The 23,986-nt window shown below is 48.9% G+C and overlaps 1 protein-coding gene across 1 annotated transcript in view; it reads right to left on the minus strand.

Annotated features, from left to right (window-relative positions):
- Nucleotides 1-23,634, minus strand: part of USP7 (ubiquitin specific peptidase 7) — a 63,833-nt gene extending 40,199 nt beyond the window's left edge. Inside the window, exon 1 of the mRNA XM_088017354.1 lies at nt 23,488-23,634. Within this exon, the coding sequence (XP_087873480.1) occupies nt 23,488-23,566 (79 nt within the window). The 5' untranslated portion in view covers nt 23,567-23,634. The remainder of the gene's footprint in view (nt 1-23,487) is intronic.
- Nucleotides 23,635-23,986: the final 352 nt, after the last annotated feature.

The raw sequence follows: 23,986 nt of genomic DNA on the forward strand, positions 1-23,986 counted from the left end.
GGAGGCAGTCCGAGAGACAAAGTGGGCGAATGATGTGTGGGACCCAACAAGTGTCAGTAAGGAGGCAGTCCTGTCAAGGCCCCTGCAAGGGAGGAAGAGGCGGGGAGCTCCGAGGGGAAGAGGGTATCCCTGGAATCAGGGTCTCACAGGCAGTAAGATGGTGCACTCCCTCAGAAACCAGAACCCCTGAAAGCCAGGAAACGCTCCTGGGAAACAGAGGACCTGGGAGCCTCGGGAGCTGTGGAGTCAACTCCAGGCTCTCTGGGGGAGGCATTCCTCTAAGGCAACACAGGGCCTCAGGAAGAACCATGGACCATCTCCATGGACAGAACCTGGGGGTCACAAAGGGGTCACAGTCTCCCAAGGAGACAATAAAGTGCTGGTGGGTCTGCTCACAGCCCAGCTGCAACTGACCTTCTCTCTTCCAGAACTCGGTGGTTCCTGAAGGTAACCACCCCTCACAGTCACAGGGCTGCAAGAAGTGGGTGCTGACCAGGAACACTGCCTGCTTGCCATGTTTGCCTCCCCAGTCACAAAGACCACACAACACCCGGGAGCCGTGAGGAAACACAGATGTTCCCCTGACTGCTCTCTGTGCCTGGCAAGGAAAGGGGAGCCTCTCAGAAGCAGTTTCTGAATGTGGTTCTAAATGGAAAACTTCCAACTGTGCTTCAAAAAGATCCTTTCTAATCCATTATCATTACATTACCAGGATTCAACATATCTCCCTAAAACACTGGCATGCCCAGTGTGCCTGCAAAGTCAGTAACTACCGACTAAGACAATATTTTAATTACTTCCTTGCGGCACACACTGTCTTTTCCAGGCAGGAGTAAGTTGAGAGGTAAAGGCCTGCATTTCCAGTGGGGCTGGGCAGAGCCAGCTCCCTTCTCAGTAGGTCGTCAACCTACTTATCAAGTGCCTCCTATGTGCCCAGAGCTGGGCTGGGCCCTGGGGTTCAGGAGGAACAGAGAGATAAGCCCCCTGGTGTCCTGGTGTTCCCTTTCCTGTGGGAGGAGACAAGACGGGGTAACTGCCACAGAGGGGAAAACAGAGCCCCGTCACGGAGCTGCAGGAACACTAGCCTTGAAGGAAGAGGTGACATCTGGGTGGAACCGAAGACTGAAAAGGAACCAGGCTGGCAGAGATCCTAGAGAAGCACACTCTGGACAGAGCCCACAGGGACAAGGGCACTGGGCGAGGGAGAAGGTGGGAGATGAGGTTCAGACAGAAGGTGGGCAGGGCCAAGGCCATGGAGGACCCTGAAGGCTATGATAAGGACGCTGTTTGCAAACGTTCCCGCTCACCAGGCGAGCCTCCCATGACTTTCAGGGCACTGAGACAAAAGAACCAACCTCCTGGTGCTCAGCCTGAGATGGTCCCAGTGCTCAGACCAGGGCTGCCACCACCCACCACCCACCACCCACCAGGTCGAGCCGTCCCAACCATCCCAGGCAGGAACTCCACTGGCCACTCCCCAGGGGATGCAGATGAGGTGGTTTGGTTTTATTATTGTTCTTTACTATCTTGCCCCTCAGGGCTAGCCTGCCACATTGGCAGTATTGTTAACAATGAAACCATGCCTTAATCAATACCGCAGGGCGCCTGGGTGGCTCAGTCGTTAAGCGTCTGCCTTAGGCTCGGGTCATGGTCCCGGGGTCCTGGGATCGAGCCCCACATCGGGCTCCTGGGATCGAGCCCCGCATCGGGCTCCCTGCTCTGCGGGAAGCCTGCTTCTCCCTCTCCTGCTCCCCCTGCTTGTGTTCCTGCTCTCGCTGTCTCTCTGTCAAATAAATAAATAAAATCTTTAAAAAAAAAAAAAAATCAATACCGCAACTCTAAAGTGGTCTGGTTTTATGACTTGTATGATTTTATATACAATTTGGCCACATGCGGGCGCCTGGGTGGCTCAGTTGGTTAAGCGACTGCCTTCGGCTCAGGTCATGATCCTGGAGTCCCGGGATCGAGTCCCGCATCGGGCTCCCTGCTCGGCGGGGAGCCTGCTTCTCCCTCTGACCCTCCCCCCCCCATGCTCTCTCTTTCTCTGTCTCATTCTCTCAAATAAATAAATAACATCTTTAGAAGAAAAAAAAAAAACAATGTGGCCACATGCATCCCCCATGAGGCTGGCTTGGAGCCCACTTCCAGGCGGCAGTCCTGTCCTAACCAGGGACTCTTTGGTCCTCCACCTCTGGTGGGCCACTACAGAGCCCAAGGGCAGTGTCCACACCGCTCTGTCATGGAGCCTGACAGTTCAAAGCAGACGCACTGTGTTGAGACCTGACAGCTAGCTCTATACTCTGAAATAATCCAGATTTAAATTAGATATATAAAAATAAAATCCCCAAAGACAGCCACCTATGAATTTGTGTACCTTAAATAAAAATATTTGTTTGCGGCCTCCAGTTTGGCTTATGTAAAACTCACTGGTCCCCAAGAGGCTTGCCCTAACTGCCAGTCTTGTCACACACTCTTGTGATTGGTGTGAGTGTGAATGCCGGCAGGCACCGAGAGGGGCTACAATCACACGACCCAAGGGCCTGCAATTCTGTCCGTGTTGCTTGCTCACACATACCATCTTGTTCCACAGAAAAAGAGAAAACGGCATCATCTGCTAGCTTGCATAGCACAGAGCACTTGTGGGAAAGAAAAGGAAGTCCCTGCACACCCAGCAGAGACAGAGCTTCAGGGAAGCCACGGGAAGAAGGGAGGAAGTACTTGCATCACACAATGGATTAATACCCAGAATACACACAGTTCCTAAAACTCGAACAGCAGCCCAACTACCACAAAGGAGAAATTCTTAAAAAACACAAACGAAAAATATATATGTTCAGCTTCCCTAACGCAGGCGATACCACTTTTTACCTACCAAGTTAATAGAGAAAAATACTGAAAATGCCCACTGATGCGGAGGGTCTCACAAAATCAGTGGTGTCAAATGGCTGTCAACTATTCAACCCAAAGGCTTTATGTATCAAAACCAAAAAGCCAGATATCCTTTTACTCTAATGTCATTCCTAGGAACCTATTCCAAAGAAAACCAGCATCCATGCCCAAAGATCTACAAAAGCATATTTCTTACACTGAAGCACCATTTCTTAGAGAAAAGTTAAAACAACATAAATGCCCATTAATACTAAGGGTTACACACAGTAGGAAGTGCCCAGAACAGGCAAATCTATAGAACGCCGTTTCAGCGGCTGCCCGGAGCTGGGGGACAGGAAGGCAGGAGGGGTCCTGGCTAGGGAGTGAGTGCAAGCATTTCTTTTTGGCCTAAGTATCTTGCAAAACTGACTGTGGCGACAACTGCACAACTCTGTAAATATGCGAAAAGTCACGGCATTGTTCACTTGAAATGAGTGAAGTGCAAGGTGAATTATATCTTAATGAAGCTGTATTTAAAAAGACGGAGTCAGTCGGTTGGGCATCTGCCTTCAACTCAGGTCATGATCCCCGAGTCCTGCTCAGCGGGGAGTCTGCTTCTCCCTCTGCCCCTCCCCCGGCTCATTCACGCTCTCTCTCAAATAAATAAGTATGTAAAACGTAAATAAAAAACAAAGGGCGCCTGGGTGGCTCAGTCGTTAAGCGTCTGCCTTCGGCTCAGGTCATGATCCCAGGGTCCCGGGACCCGAATAGGGCTCCCTGCTCTGCGGGAAGCCTGCTTCTCCCTCTCCCACTCCCCCTGCTTGTGTTCCCTCTCTCGCTGTGTCTCTCTGTGTCAAGTAAATAAAAATCTTAAATAAATAAATAAATAGATAGATAGATAGATAAATAAATAACAAAAATACCGGAGACACAGAACTTAATAGAAACGGGCCATTCTGCATGGGAGCAAAGAGTTCCACAATCACAACTACTGCTGAGGGCTCCTGCATAGTAAATGATGTGCATACTAAACAATTGAGTCACGTCAGCTGGAACATACTTGTTCCACTTCCTGCAGTACTTCTCTAGAAATTCTAGAGTACTAAACATTTTGGTATTTTAAAATTTCAATTATCTACAAAATTTACTTATGTGTGGAAGTTCACTCTACACTCATGCAGTTTTAAAGAAAGTAAACTGTAGTAAGGGAGAATGCCCACCCAGAGAGGAGTCACTGAGTCACCAGGATGTCCTCCCGAAATGAGTGAGGCTACATGCACATACCCAGGACAAAGACCCACCACACATTAAGTACACAACGCTTACTTCTGAGGAATGGAGTCTTTCTTTCTTGCCTTGTTTCCATAGTTTGAATGGTTCAGAGAATATGTACTACTTTCTAACAAAGTAAACACACACACACACACAGAGCAAAGCAAACCATGGTGTAAAAGGTACAAACCAAGTACTTCCTAAGGCATGACACCAGCCCAACAGTCCATAGAAGACGCACCAGCTGCGCGCATCTGGAGTCAGGAGGGAGTGGGGGTCCTAGAACAGTCACGGAACAAAGAGATTGCCTCAACTATGTGTGGCCTGGAAAGTCTGTTTACACCTTGGCAGATGGCAGCATCTTCTTAAATGTCCAGGTTTTCCTTAAGAACTAGTTTAAAAAAGGGGCGGGGGGAGTCTAGGGGCTGGGGCTGGTCAAATACAGAGGAGAGATTTTAAGCAAATTTGATTGTGCTAATTAAACCTTTTAAAAAGTAGTCAAACACAGCCATTTCAAATGGGATACTCTATTTGAATAAAACCACAAACAGCAACCTAGAGGGGCACCTGGCTGGCTCAGTTGGCAGAGCAAGGGGCTCTTGATCTCTGTGGGGTCAAGAGTTCAAGCCCCAGGTTGGGGATAGAACAAACTTTTAAAAAATAAACAGCAAAGTAGGATAGAACGCTAAGTGGTTTCTGGTTTCTTTGACACACTGGTGCAGGCAGACTACCACTCACCACACCTCCTCCTGACTCTCCTTTTGAGGGGACCCACCAGGGCTATCAAGAAACAGCCACATTCAAGACCTTTTAAAACACTAGTGGCGGGACACCTAGGTGGCTCAGTAGGTTAAGCGTCTGCCTTCGGCTGGGGTCATGATCCCAGGGTCCTGGGATGGAGTCCCGCATTGGGCTCCCTGCTCAGCGGGGAGTCTGCTTCTCCCTTTGCCTGCCACTCCCCCTGCTTGTGTGCTCTCTGACAAATATGTGTGCTCTCTGACAAATAAAATCTTTTGGGGGGGGGGGGAGGCGCCTGGGTGGCTCAGTCAGTTAGGCGGCAGCCTTCGGCTCAGGTCGTGATCCCAGGGTCCTGGGATCGAGTCCCGCATCGGGCTCCCTGCTCAGCGGGGAGCCTGCCTCTCCCTCTGCCTCTCCCTCTACCTGCTGCTCACCCTGCTTGTGCTCTCTCTGTCAAATAAATAAAATCTTTAAAAAAAAAAAAAAAAAAAAAAACACTAGTGGCCACAGAACTTGTTTAAGAGTTCCTGGGAGGAAGACTAGTTTCCCAGAGAACAGCAAAGGAAATCTGGTTTTGTTAAAAAAAAAAAAAAAAATGGGGAGGTGACACTTCAGTCTACAAACCAGTGGAGACTTTGACCACCTGCTGTGGGCAAGCAACATCCCCTGTGAGAACTGGACATTCAAGAGGAAGGGTCCTTAGAATAGGAGACACCATGTTCGTGGAAAGACTCCTTCCTAGTCAAGATATCAGCTCTCTACAAATCCATCTTTATGTCTGAACACAATTCCAATCAAAATCCCGAAGATTTTTTTACACTTACAGACAAGCGGATTCTAAGTTTTAATGAAACAGTGGAGGAAATACAGCAAATAAACAATTTTGGGAAGAACACGGTCTGAGGAATGACACGACCTGATTAAACTCACTCTAAAGCTTCCGTAATCAACATGGCAACCAGAATAATCACAAAGAGGGCTGTCTTAGCAAAGGGATGAGCACGCAAATGGCACAGGAGAGCCCAGTAACAGACCTACACAAATGTTACTGTTTTTGACAAAGGGGTAAGCAATTCAATGCAAAGGAACAGTCTTTACAACAAATGGTCAAGCCACAGCTGCATGTCCACAGGCCACAAAAAGGAACCTCAACCCCACACCCTATGCAAAAAGTAACTGATAACATGTCTTAGATATAAATATAAAATTTAACATCCTAAGACTTTAAGAAGGAAACACGTGGGGTGGGGCAAAGAATCCATACAAGAACATTTTGACAAACTAGACTTCGCTTTTAAAACTAAAAGGTTCTGCTCCAGAAGGACACCATTATGAAAAAGGACAAGCTACAGATTAGGAGAAAATGCGTGCAAATCACCCCCCTGACAAAGGACCTGTGTCCCCAATAGATAGAGAGCTCAACACTTGACAGCAATAAACAACCCAATACTCAGGACACACTTCCAACACAATAGACGGATGGCAAATCGACATGTGGAGAGCTGTCTGCCCAGCAGCTGTTGGTTGTGCACAAATTAGAACCACAGTAGCATACTACTGCCCACCTATTACAGTTCCTAAAACTCAAAGTACCGACAGTATCAAGTGCTGACAAGGGTGTGGATCAACTGGCTCTCTCATACGCTGATATGGGAAGGAAGACGGCACAGTGGCCTGGGAACCGTTCGGCAGTTTCTTGTAAGGTTAAGCATACTGTGCCAGACGACCCAACAATTCGGCACCTTACTCTACAGAAAGGAAAACTCACGTCCACACAAAACCTGCCACAAATATTTAGAGAGGCTTCATTCGTATTGGCCCAACTCTGGAGGCCAGCCAGATGTCCTTCAGTGGGAGCAGGGATAAAGCGTGGTTGGTGTGCGTGTACACAGGAATACTGCTCACCATAGACGGGAATGAAGTATTGAAACACCTAGCTTGGATGCTGCTCTGAAGAAAGCAGCCCATCTAAAAGGTTACATGCTATACGATTCCATTTACATGACATTTGCAAAATGGCAAAACAGTAAGGGACCGAGGACACATCCGTGGTTGCCAGGGGTTTGCAGTAGGTGGAAGATGTGACTACACAGGAAAAGCCCAAGGGGTGTTTTGGGGTGAGGGAACTGCTCTGTATCCTGATTGTGGTAGTGGTTACACAAATCTATACAGGTGTTATATTCACAGAACCCCCCCCCCACCAAAGTCCATTTTCCTTTATAGTAATTTAAAAAACAAAAAGGAAAAAAATCACCTAGGACAGAGAGAAGAAATAATTCACTGACTCTTTAAATAACACTCCCTTGCGGCGCCTGGGTGGCGCAGTCAGTTAAGCGTCTGCCTTGGGCTCAGGTCATGATCCCAGGGTCCTGGGACCAGAGTCCCGCATCGTCCCACATCGGGCTCCCAGTTCAGCAGGGAGCCTACTTCTCCCTCTCCCTCTGCCTGCCGCTTCCCCTGCTTGTGCGCACTCTCACTCTCTGACAAATAAAATCTTTAAAAATTTTTTTAAAAATTAAAAAAAATAAACACTCCCTTGATATATGGTTTCAGATCTTTTAACTATTTGGGAAAAGAGACCTGAAGGATTTTATACCAAAAAGTGTACGGTCTGACTCTTCTTTGCCCCAAGACCTTCAGACGGTCTTGTACAAAGCAGTACACAAATGTTTGCATCAAAATTTGTTCTTTTGGGGGAGAGGGAGCTGCAAATGTCAAGGAGCCAGGGAAGTGGGAGATGAGAACAGAACTGAAAGCACATATGTACTCAAACAACTGGTTTAAGAATACACACATACTATGTGCCAATAAACTGAGGTGCATAAACATGGTGTGCTGTTTTACCAATCGTGTTTAAATCCAGAATAATTTCCCAATGAGTACCAACTGTCCCACACAAGCTACTGGGAAATGGAGAAAATGGGGGGGGGGAACTATACAAACAAAATAAATATTAACAAGAGGAATGGTAGCTGTTATAAAGGGTTAGGAAGGAAAATAATCAAAATCATAAATTATTTTTGGTTTAAGTGCTCCCTCCTTGAATTCTCGTGAAATACGTGACTCATCTTAACAGGATGGTCTTATATAAACCTTGATGTAGGGGGAGAAAGCGCATAAATCTGGTGTCCACACCCCAGTCCATGGCACTTCCCCATCGCAGGGGGGCCAACCAAGAGGGCCTGCTCCCTCCCCCTGACAACGGCCACCCTGCTGCTGGGACAGGGGACAATGGACAGCTACTAGCTGCCTTAATTACCACCCAACCATCCGTACCCATGCTGCCAACTGGTATTAAGACTTTTCATACACAACAGAAGTCATAGCTCTCTTTGTCCCAATGAGCTTTCTAGAAATATAACTACAACCCTGTTCCCAACTAAGTAACAGCACAAGGCTGCTACCACACATAAACGTGACTCAGGGACTTACACTCAGTTTTTTAAAATGTAACTGTAGTATGCAATGTGTCAACATTCAGAAGATCTGGATAACTCAGTGAATCAAACTTTTCCAAATCACCAATGAATGGTACAGAAAAGGTCCATTCAAAGTACAAGATGGGCACCTGGATGGGCGCCTGGGTGGCTCAGTCAGTTAAGCGCCTGACTTGATTTCACCTCAGGCCATGAGCTGAGGGTCCCAGGCTTCATGCTCAGCACAGGTCTGCTTCTCCCTCTCTCTCTCTGCTCCTCCCCCGCTTCTGCTTTCACTCTCTCTCAAATAAACAAGTATCTCTTTTTAGGGGAGCCTGGGTGGCTCAGTTGTTAAGCGTCTGCCTTCGGCTCAGGTCAGGATCCCAGGGTCCTGGGATCGAGCCCCGCATCGGGCTCCCTGCTCCGCGGGGAAGCCTGCTTCTCCCTCTCCCACTCCCCCTGTTTGTGTACCCTACCCTCTCTCACTGTGTCTCTGTCAAATAAATAAAATCTTTTAAAAAAATAAATATCTGTTTTTAAAAAGACCAATGAATTTCAATGTAACAGAAAAGTTTAATTCATAGGGTTTCAAACTGACACATGGCAATTAACCTTAAGAAGCTACCAAATTTGGGGCGCCTGGGTGGCTCAGTCGTTAAGCGTCTGCCTTCGGCTCAGGTCATGATCCCAGGGTCCTGGGATCGAGTCCCACATCGGGCTCCCTCCTCAGCGGGAAGCCTCCTTCTCCCTCTCACACTCCCACTGCTTGTGTTCCTGCTCTGTCTCTGTCAAATAAATAAATAAAATCTTAAAAAAAAAAGCTACCAAATTTGGTGTATATCAAAAAAACTGTCACAATTATCTGAAAAGGCTATTAAACTACTGCTCCCTTCATGAACTACATGCCTCTGAGAGACTGGGTTTTCTACTTCTACTAAAATACACTGCAACTGACAGAAAGCAGAGGCAGAGAGAAAGCAGAATCCAGCTGTCTTCTATTAAGCCAGACAATAAAGAAATTTGTAAAAATGTAAAAATAATGCCATTCCTCATTAAATTTTTTGTTTTGGAAAATATTTATTTCCTATAATACGTATGTTATTTGTGTTACCATGTTATTGGTTTATTATTCCTAAGTAAGTAAGACTGGTCTTAGTTTTCGCGTTTAAGAGGGCAAATAATATAACCTACCCATCTAAAAGCTCTTTGGGGTTCTCATCAATTTTAAAACTGTAGGGGCGCCTGGGTGGCTCAGTTGTTAAGCGTTTGCCTTCAGCCCAGGTCATGATCCCAGGGTCCTGGGATCGAGCCCCAGCATCGGGCTCCCTGCTCGACAGGAAGCCTGCTTCTCCCTCTCCCACTCCCCCTGCTTGTGTTCCCTCTCTGGCTGTCTCTCTCTCCATCAAATAAATAAAATCTTTTAAAAAAAGTTTTTTTAAAGTATAACAGGATCCTGACAGCAAAAAGTTTGATAGTCCAAAGACCACACCAAATGGTGGATTTGTAGTGTACCGGGTTAGCTAAACTGGAATTACATGCCCTACTTTGCACAGTTCCCATTTGGGAGGCACTATATGCCAGCAATTTGGAAGGCGGGAGTCAAGGAGCCCATATTCCTTTATGGCTGGGGGTTTCTCTGCCTTCTGGGTCATTAGGGCACCTGGAAGTCATGAGAGGCTCACATGGATATGGTTCCAGCTCAGCCTCACTTACCTGGCTTCCCACTCATCTTCCCTTGCAGACTACATGCCTGATGGCCTCCAGCAGATCCATCAGCAAGACTGTCAGCAGCTCTCACGGTTGTGCATGGTAAAATCAAATAAATCCAGGATGCTTGGGTGGCTCAGTCCGTTAAGCGTCTGCCTTCGACGGAGGTCATGATCCCAGCGTCCTGGGATCAAGCCCCCCATTGGACTCCCTGCTCAGTGAGGAGCCTGCTTCTCCCCCCACACCACACTGCTCCCCTGCTGCTTGTGCTCCCTCACTCTCTTTCTCTCAAATAAATACAATCTTTTATCCTCATCTCTACTGCTACTCTGCAGCTCTGCTTGAACCTTCAAATGACAGGAATATCCCTACCCTGCACCACCCAGTTAATTCAACTTAGTAATGAAGCGCATGCATAACCACAAAAAGTTCCAAGTCCCTTTAATTTTTTTTTTTTAAGATTTTATTTATTTATTTGAGAGAGCACAAGCAGGGAGAGCGGCAGGAAGAGGGAGAGAAAGAAGAAGGCTCCCCGCTGAGCAAGGAGCCTGATGCAGGGCTTGATCCCAGGACCTCGGGATCATGACCTGAGCCAAAGGCAGATGCTTAACTGACTGAGCCACCCAGGCGTCCCCCAAGTCCCTTTAAAACATACTGAATAAAACCTACTGCAGATGGCAGAACCATGAGAGCCCACGCATCTTCGAGACCCAACAGGAACCACAGTGAGGTTCCACACGCACAGATACAACTACAATGTGGAGAAACCTGAGGATGGGACTCTTAGTGCAAGAGATGGACACAAAAGACCACATACTGTATGATTCCATTTATACGAAATGTCCAGAAGTGGCAAATCTGAAGAAAAAAGAGACTGGTGGTTGCTGAGGCTGCAGGGAGAAGGGGAGTGTCCCTAATGAATGCAGGATTTCATCTGGAGATGATGAAAATGTTCAAAATCTGATCGTTGAGGGTTGCACAACTGTGAATATACTAGAACCCACTGAACAGTATGCTTTCGATGGGTAGATGGTGATGTCCATGGATTGCATCTCAACAGAAGTTGCTATTTTAAAAAATCATGGTGACTAACACATTTTATCGAAAAGACTTATAGAAAGGCAGGTGAAAATCTAACCATTTATAAATGTTACCAAAGCAGGTAAAATGAAGAGTTTGCATTAAACATTGTGGCATGTTCCCATCTGACTGAAAATAAAATACAAAAATGCAGTGCACCCGGACTGTCTGTACTACTGGGGAGAAAGTGCTGTTCAGGGCATAGAAAATGACCCAGGCTCCCCCCTGGTCCTCTGACCTCAAAGTCTGATGGGGAATAAAGCAAAGAAACAGCACACAATGTGTTAATTACACTACCATGAACATGTCCAGGAAATACAAAGGTGCCTCTTTTCGTCTAGCACAAGCCTCGCCTCTGGCTCCCACCTCCAATCCCCTGGCACTCACATGCTAGGCGTCCAGGCATCTGTCCTTCACAACCCACTCCCCAGCACCACCACACCAGGCCTCGGGGCTTCCCCACAGCCCACGTAATCTTTCTCTTTACTTCCAGCACCCTACCTCCTCGCCTCCGGTGGCACTCACTTTCTACCCTGCAGTAATTATGTGCTCAGAGGACCTATCTACGTCCCGCTGACTTTCCTTAAGCTAAGACATCTTACCACTTCTGCGTCTTTGCGAACCACCCCCACCCCCACCCTACCCTCAGTGCCTGAGGTGGTGATTGTGAGATTACCAGCAAGTCCGTACTTTGCTGAGCCGGTCTAGGGAAACTTCTTCCTCAGTAATTACAGAAGAAAATGCTTGGCTTTCCATTATGTTAGACAATCCTGTTCAAGGCAGCATACACTGGAGAGGCAGAGCTAAAATCCAGCTCATAGGCTGGCTCCAGAGCATCCATCCCTGCCCCACTGAATGTTCTGTGCTAATGGAGACGTTCCACAGCTGTGCGATCCAATACCAAAGCCACAACCCCCATGCGGCAGCTATGGAGGCCCTGGAAAATAGCTAGTCAGACTGAGGAACTGAATATTTAATTTTACTTAATTTTAATTAGTTTAAATCTACTTAGCCACGAGAGGCTACAATACTGGACGCTGTAAGTCTAGAAAAAGCTCCATCCCTCGGAGCCTTGATCTCTTCATGAGAGCAGGGGGCTTGACAGACACTTTCTGCTCGAAAGTCAAATTCTATGACCAGTGCCTTCTGCTAACATACCCAAAATGAACACAGAGGGGCGCCTGGGTGGCTCAGTCGTTAAGCGTCTGCCTTCGGCTCAGGTCATGATCCCAGGGTCCTGGGATCGAGCCCCACATGGGGCTCCCCAATCCGCGGGAAGCCTGCTTCTCCCTCTCCCACTCCCCCTGCTTGTGTTCCCTCTCTCGCTGTCTCTCTGTCAAATAAATAAAATCTTAAAAAAAAAAATTCAAAATGAACACAGAATTTCAAGAAAAATATAAAGGACTTAAAAAAAACTGAAAGGACTTAATTCATCAAAATAGAAATTAGACTGTAAATAACAGCCTCTGATTTCCACAGAAATACTGGCCTTCAAACATCCCTGCTCGGCGGGGAGCCTGCTTCTCCCTCTCCCACTCCCCCTGCCCATGTTCCTGCGCTCGCTCGCTCGCTCTGTCAAATAAATAAAAATAAAATAAAAAAGAAAGAAATGAAAGATCCTGTGCTCACACAACACTGGGTCTTGTGTTGTGCTGTGTGGGCAGAGGGGACGTTCAGGAAATCTAAGACCAAAAGGCCACCTTCCTTGAGCTTTCTTCAATCAGTTACTTAGTAGGCAAAGACTAGCTAGCACTCAGCCACGTAAGGGTTTCCTTATTTAAAACTGTTCTGCCATAGTTGACTGCTACAGCAGCCTATATATATATATATATATATATATGTATATGCACATGTATGTATATGTATGTGTGTGTGTGTGTGTGTGTGTGTGTGTGTATTTTTCCCCCCAAATTCCCTGTCAGGGAAAGAGGCCCAAAAGGAAAATATTCAAAATATGCCATAAAAACAACGCCACACAGCTAGTTGGCCGCTAATGAGTCAAGAAGAGTAGCCACTCAGGCCACCCCACTTCTTCCAGCCCCTGCCTCCTTAAGGAATCCGGGGCTCTGGTACCCAGGTCCGCATAATCAGGGGCTCTGAAATGCAGTATGTTTCTTCTCATACTAAGCCTTCTCAATTTTTCATCTCTCCACATACCCAGAGTCCTGAATGGTCTGCTTTTGGGATGATTCATTTCAGCTGAGGATCTTATTCTACCATGTTACTGAATACCTGATTCAGTTACCTCCATTCTCAAAGGAGGGAGGCACCTACCTTTAAAAACTCGGTACGATTTTACTCTGTATCTTCTTATGCCACCATATTCCTCTTGCTGAACTGTACATGTGGCCCCAGCCTATCTTGGCAGTGAGGTACTTTCTATATTCAAAGCATGTGGTGTACCACACAAAAACGTTCAACTAGGAAGCCCAATTACAGCGTACCACTTTGGGGCGGTGAGGTAAGAGACATGGGAGAAGGCAGCAGAGGGGTTTCAACTACGCGGCAGTAACCACAACTTCTATGACCAACAGGGCCTACTGGGTATGATGAATTGCAAATGGCCAGACTGCATGGGTTCAAATCCTGAACCTGAATCACTGACCTTGAGTAACAAGTCAGTGCCCGGTTGTGCTCTGCTGTGAGCCAGGGATGAGAACACATCTATCTCAGAGTTGTAGTAGGAAGCGCATGAGTTAACACATGGACAGCCTGGCACACAGTGAGCAGTCCTCAGTGAGGGTGAGCTGCCACATACTCATCGAGCCTCTCCAAAGCCTCCTACAGGTTTGAGGCCAGCTACATATATCGGGCACACACCTGCTGCTTCTCACCCACTTCCCTGGATCCTGCATTAGTTTCTGATCCCTGCTGGAACGGATTACCATAAACAGTGGCTTAAACAACACGCACATTCTTTTACAGTTCTGGAGATGAGAAGTCTGAAAACGGGCTCACCGGGCCTCCCTTCTGGAGGCTCCAGGGGAGAATCTCTTTTCTTGCCTTTTCCAGCTTCTAGAGACCTCCCCCATTCCTTGGCTCCCCTTTCTGTCCTCAGAGCCAGCAACGGCCTTCCCACACCACACCTACACCACACCACCAGACCTGGACCTCCTCCTTTCACATGTAAGGACCCTTGTGATTACACCGGGCCCACCTGGGTAGCAATGGATAATCTCCCCATTAGGGATCCTTAATCACCTTTGCCATGTAAGGGAATACAGTCACATGCTCTAGGGATTTCTACATGGACATCTACAGGGGCCATTATTCCACCTACCACAGATCCTAAACCTCTGCCACAGATTCAGGTCCCGATCCGACCAACCTCATCGTACTATTCTACATCAGCCTCTGACGACCCCAGTGCCCCCCTACTCAAATTGAGCTGTGGTCCCCTCCTCAGCAAAGCCTCAGCTGACCCACCCTTCCCCAGGGGAACCAGCCCCCTCCGGTCCACCGCTCCTTCAGAGCCCTCCCCTGAGGGCCTTCCCAGCACATGGTTTCCAGGCACCTGCACTCAGGCAGTCACGCCGTGGGGCGGCCAGCACTGTACCTGCCAGTTCAGAGGGGGATCCTAAATGTTTGTCCTGTAAACTGGGCTCTGTGAGCACCACAGCAAGCACACCTCTGCTGCCACTAGGGTGCAATGGAGTCAGGAGCAAGGCTCGATCCCAAAACCAAACAAGCAAAGAGGACAGGGCTAAAAATGACATGCCCTGCGCTGTGTCCGCAAACAGGCGCCCCTCTGTGGACCTAAAGCACAATGAAGAACCAGTGTAGAAACTTTCCAGCAATCTGACTTTCCTGTAACACGAAGCATGGGACAGTTGGGGTGTTGTCTAATTGGTGTGGTTCGTCACACAGGACCACGTTACACCTTGTGAGAGTGTCGTGTTCATTTGTTAACTGTAACCCAAAAGCAGGTATCACCCGCAACCCATTTCTTTGAATGAAAGGTAATTTAGCTGTATGTTTAACAGGATACAGTTGAAGCTGTCCACAGAAAAATTCTGGAAAATCGCTTTAAACCCCCACCCCCCAGGGGCGCCTGGGTGGCTCAGTTGGTTAAAGCGACTGCCTTCGGCTCAGGTCATGATCCTGGAGTCCCGGGATCGAGTCCCGCATCGGGCTTCCTGCTCAGCGGGGAGTCTGCTTCTCCCTCTTCCCTCTCGTGCTTTCTACTTCTCATTCTCTTTCTAATAAAATCTTTAAAAAAAATAAAAATAAATAAACCCCCACCCCCATTCTCATCAGCGTACATCCGCAGCGCTGGATTCACAGGATTATTAGCAAAACAGAGAAATGGTCTGAATAAACATCATCCCCTATGAGTAGTAGACGTGCCATCCATCTGAGCAGGAAGCAAGATTATTTGTTACTTTAAGAACTACTCATGTATGCTGCATTCCTTCCAAGTGTGCATGTAGGCTTTCAATATGGGGAATTGCTATTTCACACAAAATTGTGTTTGGTCACCATGGTGGAACGACAAAGTTACAAGTGTAAGCGAGTTTCTTTATATTAACAGCCTATACACACACTTTCAATGAACATAAACAGTTTCTACAATTTTTTCTCCGTATGTGTGTTTGTTCTAATAACTGATTTCAACAGTTAACTTTACATTTGTTGAATTTAATAATCAACTGGGGCTTGTATTTTGTGGGTCTATTTTATTTCACGTAATTTGTTTGTACCGTATTTCTACAAAAAACGTTTTAGAAACTGTCCACAATGGACTACAAATTAAGGGGAAAAAACCTGGTTCTTCACAAATAACTGGACAAGCCCTGCTGTGCAGGGTTTGCCCCGAGAACTATTTTGTTCATTTTCCCTGAGCTTTCCCAAGACACACTGTAGTTTCAATGCAATACCAATGCTACCAGAAACCCCTCCAGCCAAGGAACCGAGGAGACCATGGAGGCCAGCGCCGGCCACCACTAACACTTTCTGCCGTTGACGGGCGTGCCCTGGACCTGCGCTGCCCAATGTGGTGGCCACCAGCCACGTGTTGCTATTCAACACTTGAAATGTGGCTATTCGGTTGAGGAATGGGATTTTTTTTTTTTTTTTTAATGTAAGCCCCACACCTAACGTGGGGCTCAAACTCACAACCCTGAGATCAAGAGTCACACGCTCCACCGACTAAGACAGCTAGGTGCCCCAATTTTATTCTAAACCTAGAATCGCTGCCCCACGGCTAGTGGCCGCCACAAGGCACTGCACAGGTCTCACCCTGACATGCGTCTTCCCCTGTCCCATGAAAACAAGTCGATTTCTGGAGAAAGATGGGTCTAAAGTAGGAACATGATCTCGATTTGTTCTCATCAGAACCAGCAGACCTGCAGTGCTTCAGAGAAATGAGGACTCCTTCTGGCTAGGGCGGCGCACCGCTCCCATCCAGGAGAAGCAGTTCCTTAGCCATGGTAGCTCCCAGTCTTGAGAGGGAGGGTCAGCCCAAAGGCTGGGGCTCAAAAAGGGGCCACAGCACCCTGCCCACTTCCCCTGCCAGATGCTTCTGAGGGCATTCTGCTAGTCAGGCTTTTTCCACCCTATTTGTGCACTCTCTTAATCCTTAACACACTCCTTAAAACAGAAGAGAGAATGGCTGAGAATCACTGGGGGCAATTCTTACAAGTATCTATGATGGTTACAAAACAGCAATATGGACTGAGGAATGTTTTTAACCACTTCACAGTTTCTTTGAATAATGTCTCCTCTGAGGTAAGAATGTAAGAAGTACCAAACGTAAGCAGCATGCACTAGGAGGAGCTGGGCTCTGTAACCACAGGAACAGTGAAGAAGGGATACAGGTACCTGTTTTAAGACAGCCACCGCACAGGGTCAATTAAGCGCCTTGAGATAGAAGGTATTCCCGAAGTGCATTGATGAAATACACCTGCAACCCCAGCCACACGGCCCATAAGCCTGTTTATAAGGGGGGGGCCCTCCAGTAACACGCTTTGCTCAGCACACACATTACAGCAACAGCACGTGGTTTCCCCTGAAAAAGCCCCCATCAACTCCTCAAAGTACTAGGAATCAGGTGGCAGGAAGGGGAGCCAAGAAGTTCAACTACCACCCAGACACCCTGGGGCGTATCATGCTCTGCAATATGGGTCACCTTAATGAACTCATACAACCGATTTCCACACCAGAGGCCAGTTTAGCAACTCACTGTGAGAGCTAGACCTTGTCCAGGTGGATATTCTGAGGGCTCGCACATAATGCAAGACACTGCCCTACCAGTATCAGGATGTCAGGAAAACTGATTTAGTCACCGGCATGGAATTCAAACCAGAGAAGGACCTGGATTTTGAACACTCTATGCCAGGCAGGAAAATCACATAGAACAGTTGTGGGCATACAAGGGAACCTCCTCCTCTTCAGCTTTTAGATTTTCAATGACACACACTCCCCCCCATAAAAAGAACTGACCACCACCTTGAGACTTGGACTCAACACTCACACTTCAAACACTGGGTAAGCTACAGCTCCCTCAGGCAGGTGACCTGGGCTCTTCTAAAGGACACCTGGGCATCTCAGTCCCTATTAGCAGCTGCGACCTCAGAACGAAGGGCTGCACACCTCAAGGTTGCCCTAAGAACAGAACTGGCTACAAGGCAGCATATACACAGCCCAGCGAGGGTCCCAGCCCACGCCAGGCACTGAGCTCTGCACTCACTGTAACCCCCTGGAGGCTTCTATCCCCAGCTCCCGTCAACCCAACAACATCAACCCAACAACGTGCAGTGACACCCACTTCTCAGGGTATGTCCTCCCAGACGCTGCTCTCCCTCCCCAGTCTCCTGCTAGTCTCTCACTCAGCCGTGTCATCACCATGTTCTGGAAGCATTCAGCTCTTGCCCAGGTCAGTGTATTTCCTGACATATAAGAAACTTTCTCGTTACCCCCATTCCCAACTCCCAAGTTAAATTCACCAACCCTCAGAAGTAGGCCTGCTTCTCTTCAAGAGAATTTCAACACGTTTGAGTTCTCATTAGCCAAGGCATGTGTTAACTTACTAGAAAAATGGCATAACTGACCCTTGCCTATGCATGACACTCAAAATCCTGCTTCCTCCAACTTTCTTAAGTCCAAATTAGTTCAGAACAAGTTCATGAAGCAGGTGACACCATTTAACTGTCACAGTACGTGTTAAATACCTCGTTACAACGCTTGGTCTCCAGAGTAAGATCCCTTTGCCTTGGAAATCAAACAAATACCCAGGCTACATACATACTACTCATCCAAAAAACCAGGAACAACAAAAACACATTTCGAAATACTCAGAAGAAGCCTTCAGTAATTTATGAAAGTCCATCAATGCCCTTGTCTGGAAAACAAGCTTTTCTTTCCATAAGGATCAAAAATGCCATTGTTCAAAGCAATAAAACTGAATTAGCAGCTATCAAAGCAACATCGGTTTACGGCTGTGGCTTTCTCTTTCACACACCACCTTGCCAGCCAGCCACCGCCTGTTCTACCGTTTGGACTTAGAACTGCTGTTTCCTGAATGAGGAGCTCCCACAAATACGCTGAACAAAAAAGGATGGTCACCTTCCACACAAACCACCATCGAGGAAGAGGTGGGAAAGCGTGCTGCCCACATGATCTACACGACTCTAATGCAAGCCAAGCAGCTGAGACCACGTTTCTGGTTTAGAAGGTGGCACTGAAATAGGTTCTGAACCACCATCCTGGGGTATCTATCTGTTCTGTTTGCATTCCCGAAGAAGCCATCGCTGTCTATGCAAGCGTGAGGCCCCAAAGCCGGGGCTGCACCCCATGAAGCACAAACCTGTGTGTGCTCGGAGCCCAAAGCACAAAGGAGGCCAAGACCAATCCTGAGGATCCTGACGGGCTAGCCTGGACCGTGTGACTGCCCACATCCAGGGAAGACAGCCACACCTGCGCCCTCTTAAGCAGGGGGGTGACAGGGCATGGCAAGTCTGTAGGCAGTCCGTTTTCATAGCTGTGTGAGCTTTAGGAAGGATGGAAGCAGAGACCAGTAAAAAGGTTATCGCAAGGTCCCACCATGAGGCAACAGGGGCCTCATTTAGGGTGATGGCTGGAAAACCAAAAGGACTTGGTAACAGGATGTGGGGATCCAGAGGGAAGGATTCAAGGCTGACTCCCAAAGTCTGGAGACCCGGTGACCTGAGTCTCAATTCCAAATTCATCACTAGATGCTCTACAAGTTATTCAAGAACAAGAGTCCTCTTATCAGAGGGTTACTGAGCTGAGCACACTTCAGTACCCATGTCACAATGCCCCGAGTCCCCTGGTCTCCTCCATTACCCGTTTCATGTTTCTTAAAATATTAGACCACTAACCTTAAGTAGCTATTGAGGCATCTCAAGCCCAGGATTCCATAATGGTGCTTAAATTGAGGCTCGTTATGTTTTTTCCTAATCCACATTAGAATATAATTACCGTAGGGCATTTTCTGCACACCACGGAAAATCACAACATGCTTTGCTCCTAAGTAGATCCCTTCCTCGGCTGTGACGCTTACCATCCACCCGGAATACCATGAATTGAACATCCACGCTCCCAATTCTGTGTGTGGCACTTTGCAAGTGCTTTGTGCCTCCACCCTCACAATTACCTTGCAAGATAGGACTGACCTCCTTTTTGACGATGCAGAAAAACTGAGGCACCAAGAGCTTAAGCAACGCACCATGAGGTCACACAATTAAAAGGCAAAGTCCACACTCAAACTCAGGCCTGGCCCGAAGCGCACCGCACAGCCCCACAGAGCCCCGCCACGAAGAGCTGTCTACTCAATGGCCCCTTTCTCCCTTTCCACAAAATTCCAAAAACTAAAAATCAAGGAGGAAAGTATTCGCTTCCTTCCCATTTTTGCTGTTATCAATCTTTTCTTTGTTCACCAATAATCAAAATCAGCAGCTAAAGAAAATCAGGAGGGCTGATGCTTGTGGGGAGTAACTTCCAACCCTATCAAAACCTGACAGGCTCAGAGTCAGACGTTTCTAGGTTTGGCCTAATTTTTTCTATACTTCTTCTGGGTTCTCTGAGTTGATTTTCATTTTGTAGCTTCGAAGAGTTCTTTTACCAACCAAAACTAACGTGAGAGAAAAATCAATACTCTCATATTCCATAGATTTTTTTCTGGTTACAGTGCTATTTGAAGAGGAAACTTGCATTTCAGATAGAATAAAATGCACACGTTTGGTTTACCTGGGTGCATGTGTGCAAGGCAACTCCCTAACCTGCCTCAGCACTAGAGTAACTTGAAACTCCACCTACCTAGGTTTGAAAGAAACAGAAATCCACGAGGGCTGCTGCCCCCCAGACAGAAAACAGACCTCAATGATCAATTCTTTGCAAAAACTGCAGACGACTCATTGATTTGCTCCCAGCTTGGCGTCCTGAGAGCAGTGGTCTGAGTGTTGTACAAAAAAAAGTCAAACAAAACTGTCTGTCCCCATTAGTCGCAGAGATTACACTCTGAAAGAGACTGCTCACACGGGCAGAAGAACCAGGGAACAAACATCAGGGTATTTACGTTTGTGCTAGCCAGTCTATGCAGCAGAAACAAGGCCTTGGGAAAACTTCCTGTTGACTGGACCGGGCATAACACAGACCAGATTATCACCTCTCCAAGTACTCAGGGGGCAGAGGCCTGTGCAAGTCACTCCTTCAGCCACTCGGCCTGCACCGCCTGAGTTAGACAATGAACAAACTGCTAAGCAAATTCCTTCCTGGCCAGACCCAATAATGCCACTGCTCCGCGGTTCTATTTGCCTCCCGACCTGAAACGTGGGGCTCAATTACTCCAGACCTTACAGAAAGCATGTGGTCCGACCCCGATGAACTGTCGGCATGTCCCCCCATCTCCTCCCTCTTTGCCCTTCACCCTTAACTTTCCCAACTTCTCAGAGCAAGCCATTTTTAAAAATAATCCCAAGCGTTGTTATTCTCCAGCGGATATGCAAGGACTGTGCAGAGTTCAGTAGAAAGCAAATGCTATCCCAATAAAGTAGAGCAGGAGAGCAAACTAACATTGACCTATTGATAGGAAAAAACCAACCAACCAAACCAGTCTCCCAAGCTTCTTTGAAACCTGCCCTGCCCAGGAGGGGTGGGTATGATGCTCCTCATTGACAAAGCCTTCCTTTCCTCAAGCTGATCAGAACCCTGACAGTTTCCAGCTGCTGATTCAACTGGACTCAGGGCAAAGACACCAAACAGGTTCAAGGCACTACCACAGCCTGGCATATGAAGCCAAGTGGAGCTGATATTCACTAAATCCCACCCCTCTGGCTTTTTAATAGAAAGGTTTCTTTCACGCTTTCCGATCCTCAACTACAATATCTACACCTAGCACCACGTTTTAGCAGTGGGAAGGCTAAGAAAGGCTGGCATAGACTGCTTAAGACACAGGCAGCTTTTTAAATCACACACCTGTGGGTGCTCACGGGGTGCTAACAATCGGAAGTCCTACAGAGACAGGTACCTTCTGGATAATGAGTGTGGGACAGAGGTCCACTCAAAAGAAATGAGCTTAAGTTTAAGGAACCAGCATTAATAACCGCAACCTCCGCCATCCAATTTTGAGATTTTAGTGCATCTGCATATTAATGATTTTAGGGGTGACATATCCAGTGCAAACTTTGATATAAAAATAAAACTCCAGGAGGAAAGAAAGTTGTACTGGAAGCATGCATGGACTTCTGAAAATTCTTCCACCACCCTTCTACACTCTCCAATCTTACAGAAAAGTCCTTGGAACTTGTGGGCAGGACTCTCCCCAAACACACAGTTCTGCACCAGAAATAGGCTCTTCAGTGAGGTCCACGTTTATTGCTTCTCACTCGTGTTCAAAAACACTCGAAAAGTGGTGAGACAATGGAACGGGCAATCGGTATGCTGTGATATTCAAAAAGGAAACTGAAAAAGCAACCCTTTTTGTTATGTGGCATAAAAGGAATATACAAAATTGTCTCAGCAACATATTCCTGCGACTAGCTGGTGTAATCACACAGGCCAAAAGCTCTAGTGAAGCTATTACTGCCTTGCTGAGGCCAAGCGAAATATACACCCCGGGGTCGTTGGCGTGGACTCGGCTCTCCTGCCCCCCATGACTGCCATTGTTAAGTACCACTGGGAAATGCTTTCTGCAGGCATTTCCACCGCTTTGCCTTCTGCAATCTGGCAAGCATTTTTTCAGTGAACATCCAGTTACTGGCAGTAGGTCACAGGGGAATACCAGTCATGGTTAAATGTTCCCACCAACCAGGGTGCACCGCCCCACACATGCAGCCACCCCACAAGACAAATGGTGCTTTGCCTCAGCTTCCTGAGCAAGGTTCCATTCATTCATACAACCCAAGATCTCTGCTCAAAGCAAAATAAGAACATTCACTGCCCCGCTCATTTAGGTACCCCCTTTTTGACCCCTGCCAGTCTCACCCCAACAAGGCAGGTGAGAAAACTATCTTTTAAGACTTCTTTGGCTTTGCCCTTAAAGTAGTTGTGGCCATGAGAAAAGATGCCTTCCAATGGCCACCTGTGCCCGAGCCATGTAAACCAAAGGCTCTTTACATCAAACCTTTACAACCAAGACCTTGTATCTAAAAGTACTTGGGAAAACTGCTGCCACATGGGCAGAAAATTAAGTTACCTTTGGAGTCAGCTTTGATTCGGCTGTAGGTAGCCATATGCGGCGGGGACTTTCGCGCAGTTTCAAACGCACACCTGGCCGGAGGCTGACCAAACCGCACAGAGTCAGGTCACCAAACAGCCCCCCCAAAAGAGGTAACTTAGAAACGAAGAGCGCCCGGCTCAGAACTCGAGGCCAGTCCAAAGGCTGAGAACATGTGCCTTCTTTGCAGGTGTTTCAAAATGAAGCCCGATGCTAAGAAGTGCCGGTTTAAAGCGATCCCAGGGAACGCCTCGCAGCCCCGGCGGGCTCTCCCGGGGAGCGCACGCGAGCAGGTGCGGGCGAGCCCCGCGTCCACGGAGGGCCAGACTGCTCCCTGAGCTCGCCGGCCGGAACCAGGCCAGACGAGGCAGGCCCCGGGGACGCCCGCGAAGGGGCACGGCCCCCCGGAGGCCGGCTCCCGACCCGGCGGCCACCAGCAGCCAGAGTACGCCTCGTCCCTCGGCGGCCGGGGCGCCCTAATTCACAAGCCCGGGCTGCGGGCGCTTTGTGCCGGGAGGCGCCCCGGACAATAAGCCGGGCAGGGGGCCGCCGGCCGCCCCCCGCGCGCGGGCCCGGCATGACGGTGCAGCCTCGCCGGGCCCGGCCAGGCCCCGGCCCGCGGCCGCCGGGGCCTGCTTAAAGATGGCGAGCCCCTCGCGTGGCTCCCGCGGCTCCCCCCGGCCACAATGGAAGGCGCCCCCGGCCCCGCCGCGGCCGGCCCGCGGGCCTCACCTTCCATCTCCATGTCCTCGGGCTCGCTCAGCTGCTGCTCGCCCGCTTTCTGCTGCTGCTGCTGCTGCTGGTGGTTCATGTCGGCCGCGGCCTGGGCCTCGCCTGCGGCCGGGAGCCCGGGCTGCGGGCCCGGCGGGCGGGCGGCGGCGGCGAGCCGGGGCGGCGGCGGCGGCGGCGGCGGCGGGGCGGCCTCCTCCTCCTCCTCCCGCGCGTCGTCGGCGGCGGCGGCGGCCCCGGGGCGGCCCGCGGCGGGCGGCGGCGGCGGCAAGGAGACGCGCACGTACTTGCTCGCGATTCGCCCAATCTCGGCGCCGAGGCGGGCGGGCGGCCGGCGGGCCGGGCCGGGCGGCCTCGTCGCTCGCTGCGGCCGCCGCCGCCGCCGCCGCCGCGGGGCCCGCCTCCCGCCGCCGGGGCCGGGGCTGCGGGGCCGCGGGCCGGCCGGGGGCGGAGGGCGGCCGGGCGGGGGCCGCGGACTCAGCCCCGCCTCGGGCCGGGCGCG

The sequence above is a fragment of the Eumetopias jubatus genome, unplaced genomic scaffold, assembly GCF_037043125.1.
Source record: "Eumetopias jubatus isolate StellerSeaLion01/CBP00866 unplaced genomic scaffold, mEumJub1_p1.0 scaffold_12, whole genome shotgun sequence".
Taxonomy (NCBI): domain Eukaryota; kingdom Metazoa; phylum Chordata; class Mammalia; order Carnivora; family Otariidae; genus Eumetopias; species Eumetopias jubatus.